The sequence below is a fragment of the Carassius gibelio genome, chromosome B21 (genome assembly GCF_023724105.1).
Source record: "Carassius gibelio isolate Cgi1373 ecotype wild population from Czech Republic chromosome B21, carGib1.2-hapl.c, whole genome shotgun sequence".
NCBI classification, from domain to species: domain Eukaryota; kingdom Metazoa; phylum Chordata; class Actinopteri; order Cypriniformes; family Cyprinidae; genus Carassius; species Carassius gibelio.
The window spans coordinates 21,434,990-21,458,751 of NC_068416.1; the positions used below are offsets into that span (position 1 = coordinate 21,434,990).

General features: G+C 35.3%; 1 protein-coding gene across 3 annotated transcripts; it reads right to left on the minus strand.

Moving 5' to 3' along the window:
• Positions 1–835: 835 nt before the first annotated feature.
• Positions 836–23,650, minus strand: LOC127986162 (calcium/calmodulin-dependent protein kinase kinase 2). Of its 3 annotated transcripts, none has more exons than XM_052588400.1 (17): positions 23,489–23,650; positions 16,683–17,304; positions 14,987–15,034; positions 13,323–13,376; positions 12,314–12,365; positions 12,031–12,164; positions 10,958–10,994; positions 10,790–10,811; positions 10,604–10,692; positions 9,514–9,713; positions 9,382–9,435; positions 9,169–9,242; positions 9,003–9,090; positions 7,239–7,370; positions 6,962–7,062; positions 4,456–4,506; positions 836–3,817 (listed from the first exon to the last, which is right to left on the minus strand). In XM_052588400.1, exons 2-17 carry the CDS (start codon positions 17,259–17,261, stop codon positions 3,745–3,747), a joined length of 1,788 nt encoding a protein of 595 aa, XP_052444360.1. In that variant the 5' UTR covers positions 17,262–17,304; positions 23,489–23,650; the 3' UTR covers positions 836–3,744. The 3 variants fall into 3 exon arrangements, with proteins under 3 accessions (XP_052444360.1, XP_052444361.1, XP_052444362.1); XM_052588401.1 differs by lacking the exon at positions 23,489–23,650 and adding an exon at positions 19,068–19,157; XM_052588402.1 differs by lacking the exon at positions 4,456–4,506.
• Between the last annotated feature and the right edge of the window lie 112 nt (positions 23,651–23,762).

Consider the following 23,762-nt stretch of genomic DNA (forward strand, 5'->3'; position numbering starts at 1 on the left):
TGCAGTATATGTACGTGTCACGTAAAACGAAATATTAAATTAGCCAAACGAAAGCATATGAATCATTCTCAAAGTAATTTATTTTTTGAGTTTATAAATAAGATTTATCTCTCTTTGTTTAATCCTAATACTAGTCTAATATTTTGTTTGCAGAATGCACGAGCACAGTCCTCTGACGCCCTCTAGTGATGAATCACATGAAGAGTCCTTTACTTTAAATATTTACATTATAACTTGAATCATCATTTACTTATGTTCATGTCATCAAAACCTGTATGGGTTTCTGTCTTCAGTGTAGAACAAAATGAGATGACAGAATATTTATTTTTGGGGTGAACTATTCTTAAAGGGAAAGTTCACTCAAAAAATAAACATTCTGTCATCATTTACTCACCTTCAAGTTTTTTTTTTTTCGTTTTTTTTTTTTTGCATGAACACACAAGAAGATATTTTCAAGAAAGTTGGTAACCGAACACTTGCCGGTAGACACTGACTTCAATAGTTGGGAGAAAAATGCTATGTAAGTCGATGGCTACCAGCAACTGTTTAGTTACCAACTTTCTTTAAAGTTGTATCTATTAGTGTTCAACAGAAGAAAGAAATTCATACAGGTTTGGAACAATTTGAGGGTTAGTAAATGATGACAGAATTGTAATTTTTAGGTGAACTATCCCTATACTATTTCTAATTTTAATGACTACCTACAAGATAAATGTTAAGAGCAAATGTTACAATATTGCAGAGACTTGAAGCTATTTAACCATGTCAAAACAATACTATTACAACTTTACATGCTACTGCTATTAATAATACATAAATACAAATGAAACAAAAGTAAAGGCAACTTTAATTTATTCAAATAATCAACTGGATACAATATATAGAATGATCAGCAATGAGATCAGAGGATGCTGTAAAGATCTCAAACATGCTTTAAAAACATGCTGAATGAAATTGCGTGATTGTGACGGCATGCATTTATGTAACATCCCTGTAAACAGCCCTCTCAACAGTGCTCAAATGCAGTCGCTAGTGTGAGATGGATGCAAACGTTTACTCTAGCCCTTCAAGAAATACTGGGCAGAAACAGTGAGGAATGATAGTAAGAGGTTATAAATATACAGTACAGCATTCCCTTTAATATACAATACACCTACCGTTTGCAATGTCATAGGAAGCTGTCTTTGATTTCATCTATAGTGAAATTAACTCATAGTTTTGAGTGTTCAGAAGACGAAAACATGGTTATGGAGGCCTTCGCTAAATATTTATCATCTAAATTCTATTCATAATATATATAAGTAATAATAATTTTAAAAAGGGGAACGGTGTTTCTCTGGCCCTGAATATATTATTTAAAGGTCATCAAAATCTGTTAAAATGTCCACTTACATACACAATAGTGATATTGTGTAACCAGCTTCCGTCGGTGCACATGCATATTTAAGTCAATATTACAAGATTCCTTCAATAATCAACATCCAACATACACAAGAGACCAACCGACTGATTACACAGTCCAGAACTGCACCACAATGTGAGATTTCTTTTGCATAGTAATAGTACCTACACAAAAGATTCAAATGAGAAATCTTAAAGATAGAGAAAGAAAATCACAGGAAACAAGTGCTATAAAATACAGCAGAGTTTAACATGCAGGAAAAAAAAAAATGAAAGAAAAAAAAAAAAAAGGTAGAAAGTTGACTTGTAGAGTTACAAGGTAAACCAACAACATACATTCAACCTACTTGTGCAGAAAAGACTCCCCTGATACATGGAAGCATGAACTATGTTATTCATTGCAGTGGTGGAAAAGCACCATCACTTCAACATTTTGAAACCACAGCTAAATAGAGCAAACAAACAAACAATCATAGAAAAAATTCAACACGGGAGATACATGACCGTATAGTGCACATTGAGAAAATCTCAACAGGGCTTTGGACTATTTTTGCTAACTTTAAAACTTAAAGCTTAAGCGAGTTACTATAATTCTACACTGTGTAGAACAGCTTGTCTACAATTCCCAATTCTACTTTATCTACAATTCTATCGTACCAAAAAACTCTACACATGTACTGATGATCTATGCTACAGTTATGAGTATGAAAATGTAAGGCATACATCTGTGTCAAAACAGACTGACAAACATTGATTCCTTAAGTGAAAAGTCATGCATAGATTGCACAAAGTTATTGTATTTCCTTAAGAACTTCATAGAGTATGCGTCCTGTATAGAAATGCCGATAACAAACTCACTCTGGCCATGACGAAGACGGAAATGCACTACTACATGGCATTTTGTTAATTCTACACAGGAAAAGGAAGTGAAATTACAGTAAGTTAGCTTCATGGTTAAAAGGGTCATGTTACATACAAGAAGAAGAACGGTCACAAAGCCTATTGTGGCATTCCCTAAAGGTTATTCGTTCCCTAAATAATCAACCTACTATTCAAAAACATGCTATGTAACTCTCTCATCTCTTGGTTTTGGGCTTTGTTATTTAAAAAAAAAAAAAAAAAAAAGAGAGACAGTTGTGTGATTTTATATATAAATAACCCCACATATACAAACTTGTGTGCATTTTCCCTAAATGACATCCTGAAGTATTTTACTTACTAAAATTATACATATATCCCGACTGCAAATTTTTATTTCAAATTTTAATTGAAAAATAGTTTTATTTTATTTTACTCAAACAAACATGATTTTGAGAATTTCAATTGAAGTACTTGATGAAAGTCTTTTATTATTATTATTTATTTATTTATTTTTCATTCATTTTTAAATTCAGTTCTAATAATCTAATGAGATCTGTAAAACTGCAATGAAGTCTCTCTAATCAATCAGTGATGGAAAAACATGGAGAAATGATAATTTTCTTCTCATAAGTACATTTTAGATGCAACCGTCATCAATTTTGAAGAATTGTAAGTATTTAAAGCTATTTATTTCATGCGTTAACTTCTGTATAATTTATTTAAATAAACCTGATTTCCAAGATTTTTAAGTTAATTTTTTTTTTCTTTTATCATTTTCAAATCGTCTCTCAAATTAATGAGTGATAGACAAGAAAGAAATATACATCATACAAGACTATTTAAAGGTCATTGCCCGTAAATGTCCAAAGGCTATTTATTATTTTATTTGCCTTGATTTTTATTCATATATATTTAATTATTTTATTTAAACCAAACAAATCTGATTTTTGTATTTATTTTTGAGAATAAATTAATTTCTGATGAAAGTCTGAGATAAATAGATTTTATTGTGTTTAAATTCAGTTCTAATAATCTATAAGATCTGTAAAACTGCCACAAAGCAGCATATCTCTAAGTAATGAGTGATGGACAAACCTAAGAAATTGTAAATCTTTCCCTAATAAATTCAGTTTAGCCCATAGACTGTATAAAACAGGATTAGCCTCGCGGTGGCGCCCCCTAGCGGAAGTAGAGGAGTAAAGCAGAGTCTCCGTGCCGGAGAGGAGAGTAGAAACACGCGCACACGGAAAACAGGTCCTGAGAGACAGCAGAGACCTGGGCAGACAGATACAGTGCATGCTGCTGTGGACTGTACAAATGCATGCATGAGTGGGTGGGCATCCTCCACATTAACAATCCAACACGAGCTTCTTCCTTCCATCATCCTATCCACGCTCTAGCCCCAGGTCCATATCCTGGCCTTCCGGCAGCCACAACAGCCCCATCCTTGTGCCTTTCGCCCGAGCCGAACGCCCACAACTATCAGGAAAGAACTTCATCCTCGCCCACGAAGGGCAGGTCCATGCTCCGCACGCCTTCCTCGCTCTCTTGTTTCCTAGGAAACAGACAAACGTGGAGGTTTAAAATAACCAAACATTCCAGGCGTGTCAACCTGTCTATGGTAATGCAGACTGTTGTTAAATGCGGCTAGAATTGTTAGGTAGCGGGGAATGTAAGTCAGCGCGGGTCGGGGGGGGTGTTGGTACATGGCATCGCCATCAGTCATATGCTCGGGTTGGAAGGAGGCACATGAGAGTGACTGATGTTTTTGCGAGGGGTTGTACTGGGAAGGCCACCACATGCAAAATGCACCAAGTCCAACAAACCAATCAGGATGCTCCTCTCCTTTTTTGTTGCTGACATTATGCATGAGGGCCATGCAGATACAGAAGGACCCGGAAAACATCATCCTGAGCTGCCCATGAACTTACAGGACATACATGAACTTGCTTTATCTGTTAAATATTACATGCAAAATATGCTGTTTATTAGGTAGGAAAACACAAACGGAGAAGCTTGATATTCTTTAAGCCATCTGAATGACAGTTCTGAGCATGCTAAAAAAACACCACACCATTCCTTTTAAGTGCAGATCATTCAAAATGGGCATGACCATTATCTCCTACATATAATATAGGTGGAGGAGAGTGAACAGGACATAGGTGGAGCGCTAACAGTCTAGCGGAGCTTTACCTGGGGGTACTGAGATTGCGGCAGTATTTCAAACTCCCTGCTCTCCCTTTTCTAGACGGCAGGAGAGATGCGGATACGTGAGAATTCTTAAATCGGAACGTTTCTATCAAATATTCCTGAAATCATGACCAAACAAGAGCCTTAAAGGAATATTTCATGCTAAATAGAACTCAAATATGCTAACGATTACCACAGAAAATAATTTATGCTTGTCCCTTGGTTTCTGAAAATCAACAAAAAAGTAGGTTAAAGGAATAGTTCACTCAAAAATGAAACTTCTACTTATCATTCCAGACTTGGATGAATTGCTTTCTTCTGTTGAGTACAAAAGAAGGTGTCTTGAAGAATGGAAGAATGGAAGCAATTGAGAATACTATGGAAGTCAATGGCTAAGTAAGGTAAGACTTTTTATTTTTGGGTAAACTATCCCTTTAACAATCTTAGCAAAGCTATTATTATAAGATATCGTTACTTTGCTAGGTAGTTATCATCAACCTAGCAAAGCACTGCAATGAAAGCTTCAACGAAGGGGGCACTCGTGAGTCATGAAATGATAAAAACGACTATAGCTTTGTTCAAATATGCATACTTTCCCACTATGTAGTAGACGAGAAACAGTAAGTGATGTCTGAATTCACAGCATTCGTTAGACATTATGTGAAAAGTACCCAAATAACCTACTACTTCCGGTGTATATGATCACATTAATATCCCATGAGGCACCTGCAGAGGATTTGTGAATGGCAGTGAAGCAACGACAGCAATGACAACCTGGCAGATGTAGTACGTCTGGATTTCATTCATATTACACACACTCTTATTATATAGAACATTACTTTTTAAGTAAGTTCATTAAGTCATTTACATTAAGTCATTTAGCAGACACTTTTATCCAAAGCGACTTACAAATGAGGACAACAGAAGCAATCAAAACCAACAAAAGAGCAATTCAGAAGTTGGCTTTCAAAAATTATAAAGTTCATATTCAAATGTAGTCCTTTGTCGGAGAGTATGGTCCTGTGAACTTAATGGACACACAAATATGAAGAATACAAGTCCACATTAAGTACCGTATTTTTCGGACTATAAGTCGCACCTGAGTATAAGTCGCATCAATCCAAAAATAAGTCATGATGAGGGAAAAAACATATACAAGTCGCAGTGGTCTATAAGTCGCATTTATTTAGACCCAAGAACCAAGAGAAAACATTACCGTCTCCAGCTGCGAGAGGGCGCTCTATGCTGCTTAGTGTAGACTACAGGAGCAGTGAGCAGCATAGAGCGCCCTCTCTCGGCTGTAGACGGTAATGTTTTCTGTTACTTCATTTCTCTCTGTTCATGTCAAATTAATTTTGATAAATAAGTCGCACCTGACTATAAGTCGCAGGACCAGCCAAACTATGAAAAAAAATGCGACTTATAGTCCGGAAAATACGGTATGCTTTTTGGAACAAGGCCTTTAACATCCTGAGTAAAGTATTTTAGCTTAGCAGGCTAATCGGTTAGCTTTGGCTTTATAATGCATTTTATTAGAATTTTAGTTATTTTAGCAAATCATTGGATTAAACTTCACCCGAACAAACTGTTTGACGCACACAAAGAGTTAATTCACCAAGAAATGTAGTCTTATCTCAAAAAGATCATTTAGACAACTTAAGAGGTTAAAGGGATACTCCACCCCAAAATGAACATTTTGTCATTAATCACTTACCCCCATGTTGTTCCAAACTCGTAAAAGCTTAATTTGTGTTCGGAACACAGTGTACCTAACTTGGCAGTCTATGGGTCAGTAAAAAGCCTCCCGGTTTTCATCCAAAATATCTTACATTGTGTTCCGAAGACGAACAAAGCTTTTACGGGTTTGGGATTAAGTGACAAGTTTTTCATTCTGGGATGGAGTATCGCTTTAAATAACACATTTTACTGAAGGTTTAGAGTCTTAAAAACATTCAAAAATTAGTATGTCAGTAAGATATATTTTTTAACATTCACTTGTGCTCCAAGGCTTCATTTATTTAGTCAAAAAAATATAAAGAACTGTAACATATGAGAGATATTGCAATTTAAAAGAGCCGTTTTCTATTTTAATATATTTTAAAATGTTTGCAGTGTCACATGATCCTTCAGAAATCATTATAATATGCTGATTTGCTGCACAAGAAAAATTTCTTCTTATTATCAATACTGAAAACAGTTGAGCTGTGAAAGTGTGATACATTTATTTGGAACCAAAATCTTTTTAAAAGTATTAACAAAAGGACAGAATCTAGTCGAAATTATTTTCTGTGGAAATGTTGCATAGACATTAAGCTCTATTTGCCCTGAAAATACACTTAAGCTCTATCCTTACAGTATAACCTAGTGTAGTTAAATTAATTAAATTACTGTCAAGCAAACTAGGCAAACCATTTCTAATTGTCAGTGACCACTGAAACCAGAGCTCTATGTTCTAGAAGTTCAGGAAGTTTGTTTCAGATATAGCCCGTCCCTAATGAGGAAGACTTACGATAGCGGGTGTCCTTGTGCGGCGGGACTCCTGTCTTCCCTGCGGCCCCAGTCAAACGGGTTCCCAAAGGAACGCTTGCGCAGCATAGTCCTAACCAGGATCTGTGGCAGAGAGCATGCAGCAAGAATAAGAACTCCAAAAACAGGCATTGGGCTGTAATCTGTGTGGGTCATTAATATGTGTATTCATTTCATTATTAGCATTGAATACATTATGTGTATTCATAAAAACAGAATTAGGGTTGTCTAAATAGGCCACCAGGGGCTTGCAATCTCACCACGGTGGCCAGGCTGGGGATGTGCTTGACAGAGTTTTCCACCTCCTCCTCTGTCACTTCTATAAGGCTGCAGCAGTTGTCGTCCTCGGGTGGGAGGGGTTCAGCGCCGTGCCGCGTCACCCATGGGTGCACCTACAACAACAACAACGGAACAGAAGTCCTGCTTTGATATCATTAATTAACTCAAGACTGTGTCTAGGCAGCTGGTGTGTCCTATATTCACACAGGAAGTGCTTTGAAATCATCTTTTAAGAATAAGGACCGGTTTTATTTTTGGTCCATTTGAAGTAAGGAGGCTAATTATAACATAAGAAAAAATACACGACCATGTACAAACAATTTGGGGTCAGTAAGAATTTTCTCTTGAAATAAATTATTACTTCTATTTAGCACAAATGCATTAAGTTGATCAAAAGTGGAAGTAAATATTCAAAAGTGGAAGAAAAAATATTAGGGCCAGGACTTTAACGCGTTAATTGAGATTAATTAATTACACAAAAAATAACGCGTTAACTAAGATTAATTAATTACAGAAAAAAAATTCCCGCATTTTTAATAACTTATTTTTGCACCGCGGAACGTTTCTCACTGGATGAGTTTCGGCGGGACCGATTATACTGAAGTACCAACTAGCGTTCGCATATCACCGCAGCAGCACATCGAGCCTCAAGTATCATCTCAACGCAAAACATATAGCAGCTAGCGTGGACTTTACACTTTATGTTGAACTATGTATTATTTTGTTGGTGCAACAGTTTATGTTGAACTCTTTATTGTTTTGGCCAAGGTTGTTGAGAGTTGGACTTAGTATGTTATGGCCTCTGAAGCAACAGAGAGATGTTTTCTAATAGTCAGTGTTTCCAATGTTCTGAATGTAATTGACAGTATTGTGTTTTACTTAAAAAAACACTTTACAGAAGGTTCCAGCACCTATAAGCTTCCTGAATCTCTGAAATGTACTATTTCTAAATTGTTTCTAAATATGCTATTGCTACACTTCATGGCAAAAATTGCATTGGTCTGCTAGACTTGGTTGAACAAAAATAAACAATATTTTGTTGCTTAAGCTTATGTATTCAGTCATTATTCAATGATATACTATAAATCCATGTGAAAAAAATTACTTCTCACTGTTCTCAGGTCAAATATTTATCTGCGATTAAAATGCGATTAATTTCAATTAATTAATTACAAAGCCTCTAATTAATTAGATTAATTTTTTTAATCGAGTCCCGGCCCTAAAAAATATATAGTATATTTTTTACAAAATATTTTTTTTAATACATCACAGTTTTAAAAATGTATATATTAAGCATCTGATTTCATTATAAGCATATTAGAATGATTTCTGAAGGATCATGTGACACTGAAGGCTGGAGTAATAGCGGCTAAAAATTCAGCGTTGCCATCATAGGAATAAAATACATTTTAAAGTACATTAAAATAAAACAAGTTATTATAAATTGTAATGGTATTTCGCAATATTATTGTTTTTACTGTATTTTTGAATAAATGGAGCTTCGATGAGCAAACAAGATATTTTTTCAAAAACCATCATCTAAATCTTACTGACACCAACATTTTGAATGGTAGTATGTATGGTTCCATAAAAATTAAAAACAACCAAACATCATACAATAGCCAAAACTGTTTATTTTTCTGACCAATCATAAAAGAGGGCTAGTGTATTGTTGTACTTTATTACAAGCACTTTGTTGAACTTGAATGTGGCGTCATCAGGGAAATAAAAAGTGTCACACTCACCTTGATTTGAGGGACGGTGATTCTGGTTTCAGGATTCTTGTCCAACATTTTAAACAGAAGGTCTTTTAAGTCATCTGATATGTCCGCGCTGTTAAGTGGGACAGAAACCAGTGTCAGAACATCAGGAAGGAGAAGGTCTTTCCGGCTCAAGAGAAATCTCACTCACTTCTCAGGAAGCTCCACCGCTTGGGTCTTGATCTTCTGATGGAGGCTCAAAATACGCTCATCCATAAACGGACACTGTAGAGAGAGGAAATAAAGTCAAACCCCACAACAAAAATAATTCATTTTATACACTTTTTTAAAAATAGTTTTGCTGAATTGTTACTGTTTACAGTGCATATTTCATGATATATATGAAGGTCAAAACAGGGCGTACCACTCCAAAGATGAAACAGTATAAGGTGACTCCCATCGCCCACACATCCAGAGCCTATAAAAACACGATGGTAGCCTGATTAAATCCAGTTTGACAGAAAGACTGACAGGACATTAGCACAGAGTTTTTAACCTTTCCAGAGAAGTTCTTGCGGGTCTCTGAGAGGGTCTCTGGGGCGAGAAACGCTGGCGTCCCAACTGTGCTGGTTAGGAGGGCGTCTGCTCCCTCAAACTGGTTACTGACCCCAAAGTCGGCAATTTTAACATGGCCATCTTCCCCCACAAGCAGGTTGGAAGGCTTGATGTCCCGATGAATGATTTTCTGGTAATGTACTGTTGAGGATGAATAGTTGCCTTCACTTTTAATCATCACTCATTGCATTTTGATGACTATCAAGAAGAACTGCATCTAGTCTGATATTATGAGGTATATTACAGATAAAAATTTTAAGAACTTTCTGAAATCTAAAGGCTATTTTATGCTGTTTCCAAGAGAATAGGTACACACATGTACTTTAAACGTCATTTAGATGGCTTCTTCCTGTCCTGTACTGTTATCTATTAACTACGTATTAACTAAACGTATTTAAAAAGTTGTTAATTGATAGATATAAAGCTGAAATAAAATAATATATAAATATTACATGAAAAACCTAAATGAAAATTAAAAATGTATTGCCAAACAACTGAAATAAAAGAAGTTTAAGTGCCAAAATTACTAGCAAATTTAAAACTGAAATAAAACTATATTAAAAACAAACAAAAAAATCTAATAAAAATGACAAAATGACTAAGGAAATAAAACTAATGAAATGTAAACTGAACATACTACTATATAGTAATACTATAAAAATATAATTATAACATACTAATATTCATATAAAGTATATAAATAAATAATAATGTATAAATAATACTAAAATAACACTGCTAATTGGCCAGTTCTTGGATAGAATTAGAAATGTGGACTAGACATTATACTGAAAATATAAAAATAAAAGCTAAATCCTATAACAGAATATAAATGATAATAAAATAGCACTGCTAAGTAGGTAGATGTCCAGAATCAGATTTGCTGACAAGACTTTAGTCTAAAAGTTTGGATCCATTAGACTATCCAGAGCCAAGCCAATGGCGTGAGGCCATGAAAATGTACCTTGTCCTTTTATCTGGATGTATTAGCAACAATCATGAATATTGATTAGCTAAATTCCCGCACTCACAATACTCAATTCCTCTCAGCAAGTCCTGGAAGTAGAAGCGTGCCTGGTCCTCATCCAGGGGCTTATCAGTAGGAACCTCCATCACTGCTCTGCAAACACATGGGGAACGAGACACAGTTTCTCTAGCAGAGTGACACTAGCACAGCATGGGCCGGCGCTACAAACAGAAATAACATGCTTACTCACCCTCGTTTGACAAGCTCGAAAACTGTGAAAGCACACAGGAAACAGAGTTAAACTGTTGTGCATTACCTTCTCCGATTTCACATACATTTAGCACAGAAAAGTAGAATAAATTGTGCATGTGCAAGTCTGTAGCATCTGCCAACAGGATGAGTATCTGGCCAGACTTACCCATGTACAGATGGTCCTCACTTGGATCATCCAGCACCTGCACAAAAAAACCGAAGCGATTTAGAAAGGGAATGAAACCAGTCGGCATAGACCTTATATTATGCCATATTTGATTTGATGTAAATGAGAATAAGGGTTTGACAGATAGATATTCAGGCCATTCAATATGATAGACTGCATTAAAATTAACATGAATTAACATCTATTTATTACAACCCAGTTCTGTTGACTTTTTTGTAGGGAAAAACATTTTTCAGTGTTTTTATTGGCTAAATACTAACTGCCCAGTAAATATCAGTACACTGCAAATAATTATTTTCGTTATCAGTATTTGTCTTACTTTCCAGTAAAAATATTTCTAGACATCCTAAAATCAACTCTTTTTTTTGGTTTTGTTTTCAGCATTAACCACACTAAATATTGTTAGAGTTATGCTTAAAAATATTATTTAATTAATTACTATTTTTTATTTGAATATTTAATGTCATTTTGCTTAAAAATGTATTTATCTTTATACTATAGTACATTTGTACTGGAAAATAAAGTAAAAATACAGATAGCGCTTTGTTTACTTATTTTTGCAGTGTACAATATTTAAGAAACTTCTATTCCTCACTGGCTTTTTTATTCATGTCAAATTTAAAATGATGCTTGTAATTTTTTCAAGGTTAAAATACATTCCCCCCTCCCAGTTCAATAAATTTATAGATAGACTTTCTGTTTAAATGGTGAAAATAGCCATCATTTTTTTATTCTACTTGGTGGTGCACAAATTACACATTTAACTATTTTTTTTATTTTTTTTTAAGTGTACAACATTTAAGAAACTCTATTTATAATCCTCACAAGTAAGTTTTAATCAATGTTAAATTTATTATGTGGCGTGTAATTTTCCCTATTTAATAAATTTAAATAGATTTAAATGTTTAATATATTTAAATGTGGACTTTCTTTTCCATACAATAGGAAACCTGTTTGAAAATAGTAATTATAATTTTTTTTTATTCCACTTGGTGGCACTAGTGGTGAACAAATTACACTTCTGTTTGTATATTGATAATACAAGCACCCACCTCCACAAGCTTAACCACGTTAGGGTGATCAAGCTTCTTGAGGATGGCTATCTCCTGGTAAACACGCTCCAGAGGCCCTTTGGGCTGAGGGGGGCCCTCAGGGGCCAATTTTGCCCCACGAGGAGGAGGTCTGCCTGTTTAAACCAGCACAAGAGGAAATCATGTAAAAGGCCGAAGTATTGGGCATTCTGCTAACTGATGAAACTGTGCCCCCAACCTCATACACACACACACAATAATAAACCCCGCTGAGCGCTCCATCTGCTTTAAAGTAGACACTTACGCGGGAACCCAGCCTGCCTCATCAGTCGTTTCTTGGACAGCACTTTCATGGCCTGTGGAGAGCAGTGAGAGTGAGAGCAGATTTCCAGTGTCATTACTGGTGCTGGGTGACATATGCCCCATTCTACAACCAGTACTGAGTGAGGACTACAAATGCCCCAAAAATTAGGATGATATTGTTTTGCTAAAATTTTAAGTTAACATTTATTGCAATATTACAACAATATAATAATTATTATTGTTGTTGTTGTTGTTATTACAGCATGTGCATAATCATCATTTTCAAGATATTTTATTTAATATTCAAATTAAAAATTATATATCAAATCCCAATAATTTTTTTTAATATTATAGCAATTTATTATTATAATACTAATAATACTAATTTGATTGAGCAATTTTCTGTTATATTATAGTTATCTATCTATCTATCTATCTATCAATTTATCTGTCTTCTATATTTTGATGCCATAGTGTACTGTATATTCAAGAAACCAGTCCTGTGTGAAGAGTACTGCACAAAAAAAAGAAAATAATAAGCAACAAATAATAATACATTTCATTAAAGAAAAAATTATAATCAGAGAAATTATCAAAATTAAGTTAACATCAAAATATTAAAGCAATTTATTATTATTATTATACAAGTTAATACCACTATTACTACTAATAATAATATTAATACTACTACTAATAAACAAGAATAGGATATTTACTAATTAAAAGTTAGTAAAGTTAGTAAATAGCAATTCTACATTTCCCATCTTTCTCTCTTGTATGCTTTGCTCTTTGTTTTGATGCACTAGTGCTATAATGCATTTGATTGATTGATTAATGATTTTTGAACCCATTAGGAGGACCTTCTCGATGGCTGCTGAAGATGACCTCAACTAGTCAATCATAATTGAATGATTACTGATAACACTAGGATGTTAGCTCTTTACTCTTCAAACATGAAGTGTGTATATACATGTGCAAGGTCATGAGAGTGTGTTGCGTCAGTCACTCACATAGTAAGTGTTGTCGTCTTCATTGTACGCCAGCTTGACAACTCCATAGGAGCCCTTTATCAGGAAAACAAGGTGCGTCAGTCATGACAACTTGTAAATGGATCAAACTGCAATACAAACACACTCAGTAACATGCAAAAACGGTGGAAAACAGGAGGCTAAAGAGGCCTTTTGTTGTGCGTTTGATTAACTGAAGAACATGTAAACCAAATCAAGCCAGTATGCAACAGCCGGCATCATGATGATCACCATAGAAAGGCATAAATCCACTTCTGTTCTGTCTCTATCTCTCTCAAACCCACACACACACACACACAGGTCCCAGCTGGGAGAGCAGATTGCCGTTCCAGCAGGGAATCCGACCCTCAGACACAGAGATGAGAGAAGAGCAGGAATCTCCCCATCCAAGCTGACAGTTTTCCATGCCCTCGAATAGAGATGAAGCTTAGTGGAACAGCAACAGTGAAAACACCTCAATGCTCCTTTCACTTACTTTACTGCATTACCCTGTATACTCTGTTTTATAATTGTTTATAAATGTAACTTTCATTACATGCGCTTTTATGTTCTCTTCTTAGAGAAAAGTACTGTGGTAATACTATGGTACACATGGTTCACAAAGAACTCTTCAAAATACTGTGTAACATAGCATAAAGATGATGCCTGGTACTTTTGTAAAGGTGTAATTCTTTCTGTTTTAATTATGAAACTTTCATCTATCCTATGGTGTCACAAAATTAATATACTATGAAATTACATAAGAAAAGGAAAAGGAAAAAAATATTTATAATAAATATAAAACTAATGTATTGTCTCTGCAAAACTGATTCTGAATTGTCAACAGCAACATTCTGTGGTCAAATATGGATTTTTCTTACATCTTTCTTTTCTATTTATATTTCCTACATAGTTATCTCTAGTATAAATATTTTTTATTCTCATATTCACTAGAGTTTAAAAGTTTAATTTTTTAACTATATGATTATATGATTATTTTATAGATATTTTTATTCTGGAAGGATGCTTGTATTGATCAAAAGTGACAGTAAAGGCAGTTATGATGTTATAAACAAATTTTTTTTTCACTGTATCCACTAACAGATTTAATATAGCACACTAAACATTGCTTAAGAAATGTTTCCTGGGCACCAAATGAGCATCATTTTAATCATTACTCCAGTCTTCAGTGTGCAAATAAATAATTTTCAAATGCTCATTCGGTGTCACTTCAAAATACATTCAAATAGAAAACCACTATTTTAAATTGCAATAATATTCCATAATTTTGCAGTTTTTACTGTATTTTTAAAAACAGTCATGCAGCCTTGGTGAGCAGAAAAAACTTCTTTTTTTTTAAACATTTTAACATTTTACTGACCCCAAATGTTTAAACTTGAATTTATTTTTCATGTGTATTTATTTACTTATTTTCCAAGACAAAGAAAAGTGTGATCATTTCATGTGGCTAATGTTATAATAATGACCAATCAGCCTCAATACGTGTATTGTTACTTTTCATATTTTCACCATACCAAATATGTGAGACGTTTGTTTGTTCTGAAATAAGGAAAACAGCTCAATTAATCTTTCAGCAGAGTGTTCATTCATCCCAGGCTCAGCAGGAAATGATCTCTGTATAAATAATAAATGCAAAATAGACATACCTTTCCGATCTCATCTTTCAGCTTGTACTGGTTGAGCTGCACGCAGTCCTTTTGAGATAAAGAAACACATGATATTGATCAATGACACTGGAACTGTAGTCACTACTTCAGCCTGTGTGACCAAAGATCACAGCACATGCTAACTTGATTCTCTCATCAAGAATGATGCTTGTAACATTCCAGGTTCAAAGAATCAAAGGCATTAGCGGAAGGACAACTACAAGCCAGGGTTCTTATAGTTCACTAAAACTAAATAAGTGTTCATTAAAACACAAGCTAAAGCTACACACATTTCTCGCTGATTTCATGTCCTGATGAAAAGCAGAAGCATCTACAGGGGAACTTTCTCTTGACAAGCGCCATTTAGAGAAAGGTAATTGCTCCTGTCTGTAACCTTACCTTACCTTACATACCCTCTCAAGCTTGCAGACTTGAAGCCAGTGCAGAGAATGAAGAAAAGGAAACGTTCTTCTCAAAGACAATATCAGTTCTCACACAAGCAGCTCAAATTATCTCAGGCCACAGCATCACATAGTCTTTTTTTGGGTGTAATTATATAATTGTTGGTAACCATTGTGTTGTTCAGACAGTCGAGTTGTGTTAAAATAGATGATGTTGGGTTTTACTCCTTCCAGAAATTGCCCACCTCTAATACAGAGCTCACAAAGATCAAATTCTCTATTTTATAAATTATCTTATACATATTAGTATTTAATGTGTCATATTTAATATCTAGATATACATTAATTGATATTACTAATTATTTAAATGTTAAATACTATATAAATAATAAAAACATATTTTTAAAAAACTGCAACATTAGATGAGCATAATTCTTTTTTTCCCCATTTCATTTACAGGCCTACATAATTTAAAATATAGAGACAACTAGATTTATATTAATAATTTAAATGTTAAATAAATATTTTATAATATTTTTTTTGCATAATTACAAACTTTTCTATAATTTATTTCCAAGACATTTACAAGGCTTCAGGCCACTATTACAAGCCTACATCATTCAAAATATAGTATAATGTGAATTTTATACTACACAATTGATTTATTATACAATATTTACGGTGTATAATGTAAATAATAACTAATTGATATAAAAAATTCTGATATAGAATATTATATAAATAATAATACAAAATATTCTTTTACAAATGTCACAATTTAGAGTTCAAATATTTTATACTGATATATATACAAGCATTTTGTAATGTAAATTTTATATTACACAAAACATTTATTATAAACTATCTACTGTCTATATGTATATATATATATATATATATATATATATATATATATATATGTGTGTGTGTGTGTGTGTGTGTGTGTGTGTGTGTGTATAAATTAATTGCTATTAATAATTTAGATATTAAGAATTACATTAATAATAAAAATACATTCATATTAATTCTATATGTTATTTCCCGTCAATATCATTTAAAATGTAGTGATGACAAAGAGAAGTTTCTAGCGTCAAAGCCATATAATATATATTTTTTATATTTAATATTTAGATTTATTGGGTAATTATGAATGAATTTAAATTAATAATTTAGGTAATACATGTTATATAAATAATTGGAAAAAAAATTGCATTGAAATATAATTAATTAATGTATTTATGTAAGGGACTTCGCTACTCTTCCAGACGCACCTGTCATTAACTCCGGCCCCCTACCTGCAGGTCTGTGATGGAGACACGGTGAGACTCCACGGTTGGTCTTCGAGGGAGGCGTGGAGACGAGTGAGGGGAGGTGATTGGAGAGTAGGGCAGCGATGGGTAAATATAGCGTCCGTTCAGCCCCGGCGAACCACAAGGTGATGAAAGCGTCTGCGAGCGTTCCTGTAGCGACAGCTTCCTGTCAGAGAGGCTCAGTCTACCTCTGTGCTCCTGTGGTTCTGGGAAGAGCGCTTCCGGGCGGCCCACCGTGTGGGATAAAAGATCACAGGAGGCCATGCGGAAGGGCGGGACTGGACCTGACGACGCCGGCTCCGGCGTTTCCGAGCTGTCCATGTCCTCCACCTCCTCCTCCTCCTGCCCTGAGCCATCACTGGGCTCGTACTCCGTCACCACAATCATGGACTCCATCTCACTGGTACAAGAGCTCAGGCGCGCGGACGGGGAAGGGAGCACAACACAGCTCCGCAGCAGGTCAGGCAATGGCTGATTGGGCGGCTGTACCGGGGGAATGGGCGGAGCATGGCCCAGAGCAGCAGGGGGATCAGAAGAGGGCCAGGAGGAGACACAGGGAAACATAGCGTCCTTCCAAAACACCTTTCAGTAGCCCCTCCATCAACACCTGACAGGAAAAACAGAGTTGGGAAATGTTAAATGTCATACAGTATGTCAGTGCTTTTAATTTACTTGACTTGAGCATCATTTGGGAACGGCCGTTATGATCACTTTACATTTTTATTATAATTTTTTCCATGTTCTTTCCTGATATTATCCACTCAATATTCTATATATACAATCCCAAACAATTAGTTTTTAGTGTCCAATTATAAATTTATGTTCTAGATAAAGTATTACAAAAATATACAAATGTAAAATATTTCTTACATTTTTGAGTTGATCGTAACTACATTTCTATTTTTTCTTTCTATTCTTTTCCATCTTAAAAAGCCCTGACATGTATTATTGTGATATATACAAGCATTTACTTGTTTTTTTTTGGCAAATGGACCTTGAATCTGGAAATAAAGTTGAGTGACCACACCTTACAGAATGTCAGTGCACATTCAGTTGTTTTTGTAGAATTTTAAAAGGTATGGAAATAAAAAAATTGAATTTTGTGGGTTAAACTGAGGTTTGTGTGTATGTATATATATATATATATATATATATATATATATATATATATATATATACACACACACTCACACATACTGTACACACACCTCTACACCTCTACTTCAACACACAAGACTTTCTTATTTACATACCTTTAAAAATCTACAAAATCTCTATTTTAAAAGTCCTTTGTTTTCCCTGACACTGATTCTAGGACAAAGTCTAATTGAGAGCAAACCCTTGACTCAAAAAACCTTTGCTCTATATATACTCAACCATTTTTGTCCTTAATCAGGTAATTTTTATGAACTGATATTACACTGAAAAGTGGTTCACCTGTACAGATTAAATGAGTGAATACAGCTAATAAGCTTATGAATTTAAGATGCTTGTTCGGAAAGATTACATATCTCCATTCTGCTCTGAGCCTCCGTTTCTCATGGCCTTGATTTACATGCAAAGAGCTGTAGTTTCTTTGGCAAGCTGCTTTTCTGAACATTGGAGACTCTGTGTGTGTGTGGGAGAGGTGTGGGTCTCGCAGAATGAGAGAAATATAAGCAGGTACAATAAAAAAAGACATTCATTACTCTGAGGGGTTCAGAAAGGAGAACTTGTGTGGGCTGGCCCACCCCCTCCATGCGTCCTCATTTCTATCGCCCGCATTCACCGAGATCCACTGCAGCTTGGTTTTTCTTCTCTATCTCGCTTTCGTTCCCTAACGTTTCTTGATCTGCGATCGAATCTCTACTTATGTTTTTTGCTGTAATATCATCTCGGGGCCCTGGCCTCCATGTGTTCTCCTGTCAAAACACCCACACAGCTGGAAGACGGTGTTTTCTCTCTCATTCAAGAACACTGTGTGGGGGGGAAAGCCTGTTTTTCCCAGCATTCCTCATCTTTGACCCCTCGCGCATTCATTTGCCGAGATATAACATCCCTGACACTCATTTTCACCCTACATCAGAATGCACTGATGAGGATTCGAGTTTATCTAGCTCACAAGAAAAAAAAGTCACATGCATACTGGAAATAACATAATAAATTATGTTTGAATAAATTCAAAAATCTCCATTTGGATCAAAAATCACATTAGAGGACAGACTCAGAATATAACAGAAACTTGGTAGGCTCTTAAATTAAACCACTTAATAATCACCCAGAACATAATACAAACACAGAAATCAAGCAGAACATCTCAGAAACAACCTCTTTATTGTTAAGCAAGCACTATTCACATTTATGCGTAAAATGTAAAAAACTGTACCTCACCTTACTGAGAGATTCAGCCAGTAAGAGAATAACTGATGGATTTTAGATGAAATTAATATGGCAACAAGTGACAAACAAGTGATTGTAACGCAAGATGATACGTGCAACATCCTGTGTTGTAATTAAACGTCTTTAAAACACACAAAAGTACGGTTATGCTTATTATTAAACTTATAATGACACTTCTAATTGAAATAAGTTTCAATTTAACCTTAATCTTGAGATTCAAATTGTATATTTAAATTTGACATTTATTAATAAAGAAATTGAAAGCACACTGATAAACACATTTACTTAAAAAAAAAAACGTAAGATTTCAAGTAAACACTGTTTTTTCTATTTTATTCAGTGTTTCCCCAAGGTTTATGGCTTCGGACTCCTTTTTAAAGATTAAATATAATTTTTATAAAAATGTAAGCATTTCTAATTAATTAAAATCATGAAATTTAAACAATTTAACAGCAATTTAAGGGCCCAGTTTAAAAAAATCTTACCGACCCCAAACCTTTGAATGGTAGTGTATGTAAGAGCTGGCTGCATTTAAAAAGGTAAAATGGGAAGAAACAGGCTATTGGTTGAAGTGATTACTGCTCAATCTCTGAAGGTAATCATTCAGTGTAGCAAAGTGTCGTGGTATTGACGTCTGATGCCATCACAGCACTAATGGTCCACTATTATTAGTACACATTGACTAATAAAACAGCACACAACCAAATAAATCACCTATTTTAAGATATCGGAGTAGAAGAGGCACATTTTACGATGAAATGAGACAGTTTAAATGTAAGATCAGATTTTAATCACTGGTCTGTCTCTGGTGTGGACGTCGTTAGTGACTTCCTGTCTACCTCGATGACAAAGAGACAGCCCAGCTGAGCACAGAGCAGCCACGCATGTCCAATCCATTTGTCAGCTCAGGTGCTGATGGGGGGATGATGAAAGTGTGCAGAAATTCAGAGGGATTGATGTGTCATTATCCAGTCCGAGCGTCAGGCAACTATCTGAAACTCATGCGGCAGTATTACAGGTACCTTGCAAGCATCTACAAAAAAAACTGAGTATCAGGTCCTCTTTTCAAGAACAGGAAATTCACAGTAGATGCAGGCAAGATGTGGCCTGACTGCAATGGTAGGCTGCGCTATTTTAATCTGAGAGCAGTTTCCACACTCTTCTGTGACCTACTTCGATCTCTGATGGATTGCAAACTGAGTGTTTCTCCTTCATGTGCCCGATCTACAAAACCTCATTTGTTATGGAGACTCAGACTCACAAGCAAACAATCCTTGGACCCCCATGGTCCGGACAACACGTATAACAAACTGGGTCTTACGTTAAAGGGTTTCCACAAAGGTCAACGTCAAATGTATAAAAAGGCCCACCGTTTTCAGTCGAGATGAATTCCAGCAAGAAACCAATCTTACCCTAGAAACAAACAGATGCAGCCTTACACCAGATGACTTTCCACGCTCTAGTTGTCTTTATTATGGTGAGATGCACGGGCATCCACAGGGAGAGGGGTCCACAGAGGATTGACCTTATGGGACCATCTGGAGTGTTCAGCATTCTTCGAAACATTAGCTTTAACAGGGAAAATCAAAGTACTAATCTGTGGACAAGAGGAAGCAGGATTAATCTACACACTGATATAATGCTAACCTAGCATATTGTACCTAACACTTGAAATACAAGTTTTGGGCTAAAACGAGTTAAGCGCTCTCAACACCACCTGCGGGGGGCTGTCTATCTCCACAGACAAAATGAAATTCATTTAAGGAGTTTAAACCAGACTGCCAAAGTTGAAATATCGCTCTTGCTTGAAAACACCTTCAAACTACGATTTCTCCATGGCGATTACATAATACAACCCTAAAAAAATAAAGGTTCTTTATAGGCATGTAGTTCATTGAAAGGGGTCATCGATGCAAATGTCTTTTTTACATGTCTTTTGAACTGAAGTGTTTCTTGGGACATCTATCTAAATGCGTCTATGTTCGCGTAAATTGTTTTTGAAACAGCTTCACCTACAGAAGAAGTGAGTGTACTATTTTTTTTTACGAATCTTTGCAAATTGGCTTTGCTAATAATGTGCTAGTTAGCAAGTTCTGCGACGAATGCAGCTAAAGTTTACAGTCTCAGTGAACTGCTAGGAAGAAAGGGGCGGGGTGAGCAGAGCTCATTAGCATTTAAAGGGACATGTACCAAAACGGCTCGCTGTGAACAGAGGTTTTGACAGGGTAAAAAGGGTGTTGTTTTACTCTTCCATTGATCAATTTAACCAAAGTATGTATGTATAGACTTTTAATTAAGACCCTAAAGAATCATATCAGCTTGTGGAAAATGGGAATCCGATAAGCCCTTTGAAGACACAAAAAGTGATTTAGATTATTAAAATGTTATTTACACTAAGGAAAAAACTGTTAGTTTAAGAACTGTTCACTGAAGGGGAACTCAAATTGGTTCTTCAACGCTTTCTGGGCTCAGTTTATTTCTTCCGTTCAGTCCGTCAAGGTCAGACATGAGTAGAAAGCTGCTTTATAGTAGGAACTGAAGTTGTAATTCTAATTGAAATGTTCTATGTTTTTATGAAAAGCACTTTGCCAAGAAGGCATGTCAATGGAAGTAAGGGGGCAAGATATTGAGCAGGTTTTAAAAGTGGCTCACATTTCTGTCCCTAAATTAACCCTTCTGAGCACAAATGTTGTCTCCTACTTTTTAAATTTATCCCAATGAAGTCCCATTTACCATAGATTTCAGTTGCAAGTGTCATATATATACATTTTTTTTTTACAAACTGTGGGGCTAGTTTAAATCCTTTTCTGTCGTAATAGGTTATATTGAATGTAAAAGCAGTTTAAAAACAAATTGGTCCGCCACACTTCATGCAAGTCAGGATATTTACCATGCATTGGCTGTTAGTTGCATCTGATCATGTTCCAATCCATAAACTAAGAAATGAAAAATACTTTCACCAACCTCAATCACATTCTTGTACATGAGGCCTGAAAAATAAATAAACTTTATCCAGCTCACCCACAGCTAGATATCAGATCATACCCTAATGGCTCATTCCACAAGGAAAAGCCCTCCAGAGACCGTCTTATGCCACTCTCTCCAAACAAGGCAAACTATTTAAAACCCAAACACCCAAGCAACAAAAAAACACAAGTCAGTGGATACAAAATACCATTTGTTAATAATCCATCACAACTGACATGTAATGTACTTGTATGCATGTATTTCCTTTCATTATAATCATATGGATTAAAGTATAACACAATAGCTGTCAAAACCTAGACAGCGTTTTTGGACATGAGAACCATTTGCATGTTCCTTTAAAGCCTGAAAATACTGTCTAGGCAGGCAGCTTACTAGATGTTGATACGCAGACAGAGATTTTAAGGGTTTCACTTGTCAACTGTCAAACAGAGGGTGAAAATGAATTAAGGATGCTGAATTCTTTGGTAACTGGGTCATTCTATAAAATAGGTGCCATTTTTGTCTCTCAAATGCATACTGGGAAAAAATTACTTTAACACTCAATAGATGATGCCGAATTTAAACACATAAGCAAAACCAGTAACTTTGTAATGCTTTTTTCTTCCATCATAAAGATAAGTCATTTTTACCACTTCAGTCTGCCCAACATCTCGCTATAATTAGAAAAATAAATATTTATAATATGAGCAAAAAATGTTTTTAAATATAAAAACTTGAAAAGCTTATATACAAAATTATCTGCTATACTTTGCATAATTTATTATCTAAAAATCAACTTACGGTCTATTTGTTACTTTTTTTAGTACTTAAATCTTAAAGGGTTCAAGTCTGTTTAGACGAATATGCGTAGCAAATGTTTGAAAATCGAAAAATGTATATTTGTTGAAATATCAGCATTAAGTTCTCCTCATAATAATCACTTTGTAGTTTCACGACCGTGTAATATCATCAACTAAAAACGGTCAACCCTGTTTTTATCATCAATTCTCTCCCAGCATGAATCACAGTTGATAAATTTCACAATTCACAGACACATTGTCTTACTGAAAGCTTAGAAATGTGACTTTAAAACACCTTATTAAAGATAAAAATGCTCGTATCTCTTAGAACAACCCAACTTCCTAATAACCAAACTGATCTTATGTGAATATTAGATGTGTATAGACTCTCGCTTCACAATTTCCATGTAACGCAATTTCATGCATGTTATCTGTAAACGATTCATGTAAACACTGACTCGAAGAGCAGATTCCGTTTGGAGAGCAATTTTAAGGCTGGTTGTTATTTTGCTAAAGCTGGCTAACGCATCTCTTACGAAACAGATGTTTGGGAAATCCAGCCGAGGATTAATAAAATCATTGCGATCACGCATGTCGCCATACAGAGGTATAACATTAGTCGTTGGCTCAGTGGTATGTCCTTACCTCGGCCGTCTGTAAGATCCTGTTTTTGACGGGTATGTTGTTAGCTCGCTGGCAGTAATGGTAGCGGTTTATGATATGGTATGATGTGCAGACAGCGGGGGACGGAGGTGCTTCTGCTGTGAGTGAATGTGAGAGGAGTGGCGACATCTAGCGGTCACAACGGGAACTGCGTCCAATGTTGAACGGACGAGCAGGTCGTTAGCTTGATTCATTGAACCTCATCGCTGTGCTTCACTCTTATGCCTTTACTGTTACTCAACTGCATTTTGACACT